Source organism: Rutilus rutilus, assembly GCF_951802725.1.
Source record: "Rutilus rutilus genome assembly, chromosome: 2".
Lineage (NCBI taxonomy): Eukaryota > Metazoa > Chordata > Actinopteri > Cypriniformes > Leuciscidae > Rutilus > Rutilus rutilus.
In genome coordinates, this window is record NC_140210.1 from 58,298,158 (window position 1) to 58,309,912 (window position 11,755).

The window sequence follows — 11,755 nt, forward strand, 5'->3', positions numbered from 1 at the left end:
TGGGCCGTGGAGCAATGGCAGACTGTGGAGCATTGGGGGTCCTGGGCCGTGGAGCAATGGCAGACTGTGGAGCATTGGGGGACCTGGGCCGTGGAGCAATGGCAGACTGTGGAGCATTGGGGGTCCTGGGCCGTGGAGCAATGGCAGACTGTGGAGCATTGGGGGACCTGGGCCGTGGAGCAATGGCAGACTGTGGAGCATTGGGGGACCTGGGCCGTGGAGCAATGGCAGACTGTGGAGCATTGGGGGTCCTGGGCCGTGGAGCAATGGCAGACTGTGGAGCATTGGGGGACCTGGGCCGTGGAGCAATGGCAGACTGTGGAGCATTGGGGGACCTGGGCCGTGGAGCAATGGCAGACTGTGGAGCATTGGGGGACCTGGGCCGTGGAGCAATGGCAGACTGTGCAGCATTGGGGGGCCTGGGCCGTGGAGCAATGGCAGACTGTGGAGCATTGGGGGTCCTGGGCCGTGGAGCAATGGCAGACTGTGGAGCATTGGGGGGCCTGCACCGTGGAGCAATGGCAGACTGTGGAGCATTGGGGGTCCTGGGCCGTGGAGCAATGGCAGACTGTGGAGCATTGGGGGACCTGGGCCGTGGAGCAATGGCAGACTGTGGAGCATTGGGGGACCTGGGCCGTGGAGCAATGGCAGACTGTGGAGCATTGGGGGACCTGGGCCGTGGAGCAATGGCAGACTGTGGAGCATTGGGGGACCTGGGCCGTGGAGCAATGGCAGACTGTGGAGCATTGGGGGACCTGGGCCGTGGAGCAATCGCAGACTGTGGGGCATTGGGGGACCTGGGCCGTGGAGCAATGGCAGACTGTGGAGCTTTGGGGGGCCTGGGCCGTGGAGCAACGGCAGACTGTGGAGCATTGGGGGTCCTGGGCCGTGGAGCAATGGCAGACTGTGGAGCATTGGGGGGCCTGCACCGTGGAGCAATGGCAGACTGTGGAGCATTGGGGGTCCTGGGCCGTGGAGCAATGGCAGACTGTGGAGCATTGGGGGACCTGGGCCGTGGAGCAATGGCAGACTGTGGAGCATTGGGGGACCTGGGCCGTGGAGCAATGGCAGACTGTGGAGCATTGGGGGACCTGGGCCGTGGAGCAATGGCAGACTGTGGAGCATTGGGGGACCTGGGCCGTGGAGCAATGGCAGACTGTGGAGCATTGGGGGACCTGGGCCGTGGAGCAATCGCAGACTGTGGGGCATTGGGGGACCTGGGCCGTGGAGCAATGGCAGACTGTGGAGCTTTGGGGGGCCTGGGCCGTGGAGCAACGGCAGACTGTGGAGCATTGGGGGGCCTGGGCCGTGGAGCAACGGCAGACTGTGGAGCATTGGGGGGCCTGGGCCGTGGAGAAATGGCAGACTGTGGGGCATTGGGGGGCCTGGGCCGTGGAGAAATGGCAGACTGTGGGGCATTGGGGGTCCTGGGCCGTGGAGCAATGAGAGACTGTGCAGAATTGGGGGGCCTGGGCCGTGGAGCAATGGCAGACTGTGGAGCATTGGGGGACCTGGGCCGTGGAGCAATGGCAGACTGTGGAGCATTGAGGGTCCTGGGCCGTGGAGCAATGGCAGACTGTGGAGCATTGGGGGACCTGGGCCGTGGAGCAATGGCAGACTGTGGAGCATTGGGGGTCCTGGGCCGTGGAGCAATGGCAGACTGTGGAGCATTGGGGGACCTGGGCCGTGGAGCAATGGCAGACTGTGGAGCATTGGGGGGCATGGACCGTGGAGCAATGGCAGACTGTGGAGCATTGGGGGTCCTGGGCCGTGGAGCAATGGCAGACTGTGGAGCATTGGGGGGCATGGACCGTGGAGCAATGGCAGACTGTGGAGCATTGAGGGTCCTGGGCCGTGGAGCAATGGCAGACTGTGGAGCATTGGGGGACCTGGGCCGTGGAGCAATGGCAGACTGTGGAGCATTGGGGGTCCTGGGGCGTGGAGCAATGGCAGGCCAAGGCAGGCAGAGTTTTCACCAGTGGACACCGCCACCTCGTCTCTGTAGCGGTCGTCTCTAGAGGAGCTGCAGCAGTCGTCACCTTAGTCGAATTCCCACTGAATTTCCGCTGGAACTTAGTAACTACTTGTAAGCTAGTTTTTTTTTTTTTTTTTTGCAAATAGCCAGGCTGTATGAGTCTGACAAAGGCAATTTAAACTTAAAATAAACTGAAGATTTACTGAAGATTGTCAAGGTTGTTTTGACCTTGGATGAGCAATGGTGTGTGTAGTGTAAATAGCCTTTGCCAAAAGGACAGGTGTAAACAGAGACTTATTTAATTTCATTTGTTGTAATCTGCCGGTCATATGAACATTTATCTTGTAGCTAGACATCTAGAGCTTCATAGTAGACATTTACATAAAGACACAGAGGAGGAGTCTGAGAATCTGACAGATATATAAAGAGTGTTTGAGTCAGACTGAACAACACAAAAGGTGAGTTACTGATTTATTCTTCATTTACCTCACAGAACATTCAGACATTTATACAATTTTCAGAATATAATCAAAATGTGAAAATTCTGTATGTAAATGTTTCTGTTTTTTTTTTGTCTAGATAAATCTGATATCTGCTGTGATCTACTGAGGAGAGTCTGAGAAGATGGCAGTAAGTTAATCAACAACTCTTCATTTCTAGAGAGGGTTTTCAGTGTGATGTTCATCTCTTTCTCTCTGTCTCGTTTAGTTTATGGTGTTCTTGGCGGTTATTCTCTCTGTTGTTCTGGTGTGTGGGTGCAGTCAGGATGGAGACATGCCGGCCGACTGTTCTGATCTTTATAAAGCAGGACAAAAGCTCAGTGGGATTTACTCCATCTATCCAGCAGGAGACGTTCCTGTCTGGGTTTACTGTCACATGGTCTCAGATGGGAAATATGAAGACAACGGAGGATGGACGGTACGAATGTGACTTTAGATCATCAAACACACATCAGAACATACATTATGAATCATATATTCTATATAAACCCATCACAGGTGATTCAGAGGAGAATGGACGGCAGTGTGAATTTCTATCGGCCGTGGAATCAGTACAAGAGAGGATTCGGGACTGTGGAGAGCGAATACTGGCTGGGTAAGATCTCACAGCGTGTGTCCGTTTGTGTGGATGATCATGTGTTTGGTTGAACATGTTCTTCATGTGTGTGTGTGTGTGTGTGTGTGAACAGGGCTGGAGAACATGTACCAGCTGACACGTAACAGAAAGTACATGCTGAGAGTGGATCTGGAGGACTTTGAAGGAAGGAAGGGTTTTGCTCTGTACTCGTCCTTCTCTGTGGATTGTGAAACTGACGGGTATAAACTGCATGTTTCAGGGTTCAAGGATGGAGGAGCTGGTAGGACACTTTCATTCACATACAAAAAATAAAAAATAAAATCACACTCAGTTGAGTAAATGTTCACCTGATATCATCAATGATGTTCCTCCTCTCTGCAGGCGACTCTCTGACCTACCATAATGAACAGAAGTTCACCACTTTTGACAAAGACCAAGACCCCTGGGAGAAGAACTGTGCCAAACAGCATCTAGGGGCATTTTGGTATGCAACCTGTCACAATGCAAACCCCAATGGTGTGTATTTATGGGGAGAAGATCCCACCATTTATGCCATTGGAAATGTTTGGTACTCCTGGAAGAATTACGCTGTCGGTATGAAAACCATCAGGATGAAGATCAGACGTGTGTCTTAGACATTTGAAGATACATTACAGTGTTTCTTAGTTAGAAAATAAATTAAGGTTAAAGGGTTTCCTTGTCTCCGTTAACTGTGTAACTTAGTAAATCATGTAAGCATATTGTATGTGGCTGATGTTTTGTGCACTCGCATCAATTATTTTCTTCTTTGTTTTGGGTCACTTTTTTAAATTGAAATTAAAATGAATCAACAATAAACTTCAATAAACTCATGCAACGAACACAATGTGTCAATGTAGATTTGTTTATATTTACAGCATGTGTTTGTTTGTGTGTGTGTGTGTGTGTGTGTGTGTGTGTATTGCAGCTGCACAATTTAGCAATTTAGGTTGCTTATTTAGAAAACATGCAATAATGCACAAGGATATGGACAGTGCTTAGTTTGTAAATGAATAATTGTCAGATCCAAAACAACAATTCAAAGGCGCTATGATCGTCACTGACTATAAAATGTACGTTTTCCCGGGAACATACAATAGAGTCACGAAATGGTGTTGGCACAACTTAAAAGAGCATCATTCACAAGTTTCAGCACGGCTCTAACTGAAGCCTATAGTGTATTAGTCTGTCACGTTTATAGCTACGGACTTTACTTGCAGACATGAAAAATGAGAGTTGCCTCTTTTTTTTTAACATTTAGCCAACATTAACATATTTCTATTATAATTAGTCAGGTATATACATTCTCTCCAAAATTTCTGCTGCTTACTACGTGCAAAACAATAAGCAGTAAACACCAACCAATAAGAGTGATTTTAAACTTAATTGGTCAAAAATATATATGTTGAGGGCCAATAGCAAAACATAACCTCCAAATACATTTGCATAAACCCGCGCTCGCTCGGTCTCTCTCACATGCACGCACTGTCACCAAGTAATGGACTTGTTAATGCCGGATCGTTTAAAAACAAATACCGTAATGCAAAAATCCAAAATCGGACATTTTCCAGAACAGGATCCGGCTCAAATTAAGCACTGGATATGGAGTAAAAGAATGTTTACTTATCTTAGATGTTGAATTTCAGAGGAATTCTGAAAGTGTGCAGCAAACTCTTTCTGAAAGCACACCTCAAACTGTTACAGCAAACACTGACCAAGAATGTGAATGCTGAGTAGCGAGCTCATTGGCTGCTGATGCAACAGAAACCAATCAGCAGTGCAATGTAGAGGACAGTGTGATTGCTAACAGACTGAGTTAAGGACCTATTAGCTTGTGCCATCTAGAGCTTCATGACAGAACATTATATATACTTGTAAAACAAACAGACTCTCAGATACTTTGATCTCCTGAGATATGAACACCACAAACACATACTGCCATTTGTCTCCACACCCCACAGAGTTAGGTTACAGGAAAGCTTCTTTCCCTCCTGTCCTTCCTTCACATTTGTTCCTTCTCCCCCACTTCCTTGCCTTTACACATCCTTCTCTTCTATCAGTTCATTTAGAAAGTTTATATAAAATGTATAATGTTCTGTCAATGCAAGTTAATTAACAGTCATGTTTTAAAATGTCTCAGTGCGACTGGTACAATGGTCTCGTCTCCACAGAAGTAAACCAAAAGGTAATAAGGGTTAAGAGTTTAGAGAGGCATTACAGATTTGCGAAAAACATTTGCAATATTTTCTAAATGTCGATAAAATACTATTTTGAAATGACGGTGTTTCCATTTACCGATGTTATCCATTAACCGATGTGAAAATATATAAAAACTAAATAGAAATGTGTTCACAAAATAAAAACTAAACTAAAACTAACAAAACCATTAATGAAACTAACTAAACATAAACTGAAACTTAAAGCAAAATTCAAAACGATATTAAAATAAAAACTAATAAAAAAAATGCAAAACTATAATAACTTTGCCCCTGAGCACAGTCCAGTGTCGGCTCCAGCCCCCGAGCCCAACCCAGGAGCCCGCTCAGGCCTCAGAGCCCACCATTGTTTCTGCAAGGGCCACAGAACTTGTTCTTGCGGTTACTGCAGCACCCCAAGAGATGCTTCTGAAAGTGCTTCTCCCGAACCTTGTTAATAAAATATAATTTAATGAAACAGTTATATGGGGGGGGGGGGATCTTTAATTAATATTAAATATACATTTTTATTAATAAAAATAAATGTTTATTTTAACATGTAAAATACTACATGTTATTTTTTTGATGTCAGTGTTTACTGAACATCTCCCTCTAGTGGCGCACGTCATCATCACATTCTCAAGTAACGCAACACGCCTGTTAAAGGGTTCACCCTTTCAGTTCACCTAAAATTAACATTCTATCATCATGATGTCGTTCCAGGTGTTAATGACTTTCTTATTTCTGTGAAACATAAAATAAGGTACTTTGACATCGGAATCATTAATATCTACTACAGTCACTGTTTAAAGTTAAAGAATAAATAACACACTTGTTAGCCGCTTCATTTCTTGAGATTTGCCCTGATAAAACAGTCATTCTAACACATTCCCATGCAGACATAATGATTTTCAATGCTGGAGATTATTAAAGATTTTCCAAGTCATTCTGACTTACATGATTTATTCTTTTTCACAGTTAAGGGAGAAAGTATAAATATTCAGAATTTCCATGTATGGTTAACAATATCAGACATTTGCACCTGGAAACACTGATGTTTCTAAGACACATGTTTGATCTTCATGCTGATGGATTTCATATTCACAGTGTAATTGTTCTTCCAGGTGTACCAAGTAACACCAATGGCATTATGAGTATCATCATTTTCCCACAGATACACACTGTTGGGGTTTGTATAGGAACAGCCTGCATACCAAAATGCCCCGAGACGCAGTTTGGCACAGTTCTTTTCATAGACATCTTGATCTTTGTCAAAGGTTGAGAACTTCTGATTATTATGGAAGCCCAAAGAGTCGCCTGCAGAGAGGAAGAGTATCATTAACTGGATTAACAATATATAAAAGAGTTCAGTTTCTACTTAGTCGGATAGGTTTCACAATAAACAAGGGTTTTTGTATGCTATCAGAACAACATGTCCGACATCTCACACTGTAAATGCAAACATGGTATTTAATTAAAAATAGTAAATTGACCTTAATCATTTTTTTCCAACCTGCTATTAACACTCACTTTTAGTAAGTTACTTGTACTTTGAGGTTGAAAAATCTTACCAGCTCAGTCTACTTGAGCTGGATTCATTTAGAAAAAGTAAGCTTATGACCTGTGGGCATGCGCAGACCAGTCCTCTCTACGCTAGACGTCGATATATGGCCACGCCAAGACTCGCCCTTCAATAGCTACTATTGGCTGAAGGTGAAAACCGTAATTTTAAGCCACCATTGTGGTGATTAGTGTTTGTTTTAGTTGGGCTCTTGACCCTTCTATTGTTAATTTAACATTTTGTTTGGCTGCTGTACCTGAGTTATAACAGCCAGATGAACAAATAGAAAAGGTGATCTGATGGTGATGGTTGTGTTTTAACATAATCATTTTTCACAATCATTAGACCTGATTCACTGAACTCATATATAGCCCAATTTCTGAGTTAGGTTTACTTTATTAATTATAGCAGCACTGTCCTGGTTCAGCATAATATTTTTAACCATTTCAATGATATCCAAATAAATAATAAAAAAAACCTTCAATTTATTTTTTTAATGTAGGTACACACAGACATCAAGAATTAGCGTATGAATCTCAGCAATGGTGACAAACAGATCACCTCTATTCATAAGCTCATTATTTATTCATGCAGCAATGCATGATGGGAGCCATGAATGAGTTTTGATTGGTTGCACCCAGAATGCACTGCAACATGCTTTATAATTGTCACCATTGTTGAGATTCACAGGCTGATTCTTGATGTCAATGTGTCTAAAAACTAAATTAAAAAAAAAATATATATTATTTTTTGTATAATGGAAACTTTTAAGAAATTATAAATATTATGCAGTACAAAGACAGTGCTATAATTAAGTAAAATAAACTTAACTCAGAAATTGGTTTCTTTAATTTAAGTGAACTTGAAAAATGAGTGAGCAGAACTAAAAGTGTTAAGTTGTAGGTATTTAGTCATTCTAAGTGGGGTTAAATTTATATCAAGCAATCCACACAAAATGAAAAAACTAAGTTAACACTAATAATGGCTATTAAGTTACATGAACATAAAAAAACCGTGCTAGTGGTACTACTTGATTTAGTACTGCACACTTAAAATAAACAAGCTTTTCTAACTCACTAATCTTAAGCTTACTTTGCTTAATTTTTTTGAGGCAACGAGTTTGCATACTTTTTTTAAGTAAGGTCAACTAATTACATTTTACAGTGCACACTACCTGCTAAAAGTGGAATTATTCTACACTGTAAATAATATAGGTGTAAAAAGAAAAGAAATGCATGGCAGCACAGGGTGCCAAACGTGTATCATTAATGGAAATAAACAGTCAAAGACCATCAACTGAAGTTACATTTAGACTGCAGCAGGAAAAAAGCAAGCTGACCATAAACTACAATAACACGCTTAACAAATTAACAGTGAAATACTGGCAGCAAAGGTGACACCAGTTTTATATTAATTTTACAGTTCTACAGAACTTCAACTGACTAGTGTTGCTTTCGTCAACGAAAATTATGACGAAATATTGTCGTCAACGAACCTTAATCACCTGACGAAAACGAGACGAGACGCGAAGTAAATGCTGGTCATGTGACGATGACTAAAATAAATGTATAATGCAATATCGTTGACGAATAAAAACGAGACTAAATGTGGTTTACAAAATAAAAACTATGCTAAAATGTCTCTTCATTTTCGTTGACCAAAACGAGACGAGACGAAATGTTATAACGTCACGACGAATGAGAGAGTTGTGCGTGAACCCGTTTATGGTGTGAACCCATAGCAGCTTTGTCGGCTTTAAATTCTGGTTTGCGATCTGGTCACCTGATTATCAGCAAATTTAACAATACTATTCCATTAGTTATTCCATTAAAATGTCTCATTGATATATTTGACACATTCATAATCATTACTTTTGCCGGTTCTTTGTGACAGCTATTAAGCTATGTGTGCTATTGGCAGCGTCACCCTCTAGTTATGAACGCGTCACCGCATCAGCACCGAAAACAAAAAAGTTTATTTTAAAGAATAATCACACAACCTATTCGATATTCTATAATTAAATAAACTAATCGAATAGTCAAAAAACGTGACTCATCCCTGCATGGAATCTCGTTTCTTTTCCTAAATCTTCACTCACGTCTCACCCATTTTCTAAGGGGATTATAAACGTTTCTTCAGTGGTTCGCTTTTAATAAGGCCTATTATATTCGTATTCTTTACTGTGGTAAAGTAGAAAACGCTGTAGGACAGATAGCCTACATATGGACTTGCATGTCAAATTCTACAGTTTGTGCTTGTTATAGACATGGTAAGGCGCGTCAAGTTTAGTTGTAAAGCGTGTTTCACACGCGCGGAAGATTTTTAGTTTCACTTTCTCTGGCAGCGCAATCTCAAACATAGCCTAAATATCTCGCCCTTGTGGAGGATAAAATTCGCTCTTCAGACCATTTTACATCAAGTTGAAAACATGAGGATATCAGAAAAGAGATCGATGGACTCTTTCCTGCTTGTCCCACATCCCTCTCAAAGCGCATTGTGGTAGGCTAGGCTATATCACGCGTCTTTGTGTGGAAATATATAACGAGTTTTTATTTTTTAGTCAATTTTCATTGACTAAAACTAGACTAAAATGTCATCAGTTTTCGTCGACTAAAACTAGACTAAAATGTCATCAGTTTTCGTCGACTAAAACTAGACTAGACTAAAAAGGTGACTAAAACTAGTAAAACCAAAACGACAGCTTGACACAAAGACTAGACTAAAACTAAAATTAAAACAGGCCGCCAAAAACAACACTACAACTGACTTTCAGCCACAGATTTAGATGAAATACACTGAGGATAAAAGAAGACATTAAATCTATGAAGATCTCAGCAGAGGAGGGTTAAACAACACAAACAGTATTACCAGCTTCACTTATTACTAACCATATTTACTTTATTTCTGTCATACATCTACAGAAGCTGTTATTGAGAATTAACAGAGGTTTAGATGTTGATGATTTATTGCTTCATTTAACGTTACCATTATGGTGATTAGTGTTAGCTTTAGATTTTACTCTTGACCCTTGACTTTTTAACATTAGCTTTTCTTTGGTTGTTGTAACCGTGTGTTTTCCAAAGAATATGAACTCAATGAGAATGAATAAAAGTGTCCTACCAACTCCTCCATCAGTGAATCCTGAAACATTCAGCTGATATCCAACACATTCACAATCCACAGAGAAGGACGAGTACAGAGCAAAACCCTTGCTTCCTTCAAAGTCCTCCAGATCCACTCTCAGCATGTACTTTCTGTTACGTGTCAGCTGGTACATGTTCTCCAGCCCTGTTCACACACACACGCACACACACACGCACATGCACACACACGCACACACACACACAAACACACACACAAACACACATGAAGAACATGTTCAACCAAACACATGATCATCCACACAAAAGGACACACACTGTGAGATCTTACCCAGCCAGTATTCGCTCTCCACATTCCCGAATCCTCTCTTGTACTGATTCCACGGCCGATAGAAATTCACACTGCCGTCCATTCTCCTCTGAATCACCTGTGATGGGTTTATATAGAATATATGATTCATAATGTATGTCCTGATGTGTGTTTGATGATCTAAAGTCACATTCGTACCGTCCATCCTCCGTTGTCTTCATCTTTCCCATCTGAGACCATGTGACAGTAAACCCAGACAGGAACATCTCCTGCTGGATAGATGGTGTAAATCCCACTGACTGTTTCTCCTGAGTTGTAGACGTCAGAACAGTCGAATGGCATGAATTTACAGTCACTGCCCAATACAACCGGGAGAAGAACCGCCAAAAACAGCATCATCTACAAGAGAGAGGGGGAAAGAGTTAAGCAAACATGTTTGTAGATTTAAAAATCATGCTTTCCCCATTATTGTTGAATCATGGAAGCTACACCAGTTACTTTTGCCAAGAGATTTCTATAGCAGAATAAGGCTACATGAGAGGAGGTCTTCATTACAGATTTCTCTGTTCCCCATTTCTCTATCCTCTCACCCCATCATGCTAGCTGTAAATGGTTTCTCTGGGTTTCTCCTCCCTCACCCCATCATCTCTATGTTTCTCCTTCCTCTCACCCCATCATCTCTATGTTTCTCCTCTCTCACCCCATCATCTCTATGTTTCTCTGAGGTGGTACTGTAAGATTGAGATTATATACATCACAGAGAGACTTACACTTCCTTGTAAGGTAGAAAAACATGTTGCTTATGTTTAAAAATGGAATATATACCTCATGCTTTCACATGGTACAATCCACTATCCCTCTGTGTATACATTAGTGGTACATTTGCATCAGTTGAAACGTTTCTTTCCTTGTAAAGATTATACCAACTGAAGTATCATCATCAGTGAACATCTCTGCTCAGTGAACGTTGCATACCTCTAAGCAAAATATATAACTCATCCCAGATCTCTGCTCATCACACATGTACAACATACTCTGACTTGACAAACACATTATGAAATTATTACGAAAATGAATAAAGAAAAATAATACTAAAAAAGAAAAATTAAACAGTATTTTTTAGTCTTCAATGTTCCACAATTTATAATGATGAAATCAAAGTGAAATTATTACATATAAATCAGGACTTTAGATTAATTGATAAAATAAAAGAAGCAGATGAACTTACTTCCATCTTCTGAATCTCTACTCAGTAGTTCACAGATATAGATTTGTTTAATCTAGAAAGGAATATAAATTTATTATGGTTTTTCCCCCCAAAAGTTGTGTAAATGTCTGAATGTTCTATGAGGTAAATGAAGAATAAAACAGTGACTCACCGTTTGTGTTGTTCAGTCTGACACAAACACTCTTTATATATCTGTCAGATTCTCAGACTCCTCCTCTGTGTATGTAAATGTCCACTATGAAGCTCTAGATGAAGGGTCTAAAACACGTCACCCGTGGCCTGATTGGAGG

At 41.6% G+C, this 11,755-nt stretch overlaps 2 protein-coding genes across 2 annotated transcripts; one reads left to right on the forward strand and one right to left on the reverse strand.

The window, feature by feature from the left end:
- Positions 1-2,429: 2,429 nt before the first annotated feature.
- On the forward strand, positions 2,430-3,910 carry LOC311286431 (microfibril-associated glycoprotein 4-like). The gene is made up of 5 exons (XM_084402651.1): positions 2,430-2,605; positions 2,684-2,893; positions 2,974-3,070; positions 3,165-3,332; positions 3,434-3,910. Exons 1-5 carry the CDS (start codon positions 2,600-2,602, stop codon positions 3,685-3,687), a joined length of 735 nt encoding a protein of 244 aa, XP_084258777.1. The 5' UTR covers positions 2,430-2,599; the 3' UTR covers positions 3,688-3,910.
- Positions 3,911-6,310: 2,400 nt separating this feature from the next.
- Positions 6,311-11,548, reverse strand: LOC311286435 (microfibril-associated glycoprotein 4-like). Its single transcript, XM_084402656.1, has 5 exons — positions 11,466-11,548; positions 10,436-10,636; positions 10,259-10,355; positions 9,947-10,114; positions 6,311-6,582 (listed from the first exon to the last, which is right to left on the reverse strand). The coding sequence occupies exons 1-5, from the start codon at positions 11,469-11,471 to the stop codon at positions 6,326-6,328; spliced, it is 729 nt and encodes a 242-aa protein (XP_084258782.1). The 5' UTR covers positions 11,472-11,548; the 3' UTR covers positions 6,311-6,325.
- Positions 11,549-11,755: the final 207 nt, after the last annotated feature.

Excerpts from the sequence above, each read along its gene's own strand:
- LOC311286431 (XM_084402651.1), top strand. Across the intron at positions 2,894-2,973 it reads AAGACAACGGAGGATGGACG|GTGATTCAGAGGAGAATGGA; the intron begins GTACGAATGTGA and ends AACCCATCACAG. Across the intron at positions 3,333-3,433 it reads GTTCAAGGATGGAGGAGCTG|GCGACTCTCTGACCTACCAT; the intron begins GTAGGACACTTT and ends TCCTCTCTGCAG.
- LOC311286435 (XM_084402656.1), bottom strand. Across the intron at positions 10,356-10,435 it reads AAGACAACGGAGGATGGACG|GTGATTCAGAGGAGAATGGA; the intron begins GTACGAATGTGA and ends AACCCATCACAG. Across the intron at positions 10,115-10,258 it reads GGAGAGCGAATACTGGCTGG|GGCTGGAGAACATGTACCAG; the intron begins GTAAGATCTCAC and ends GTGTGTGAACAG.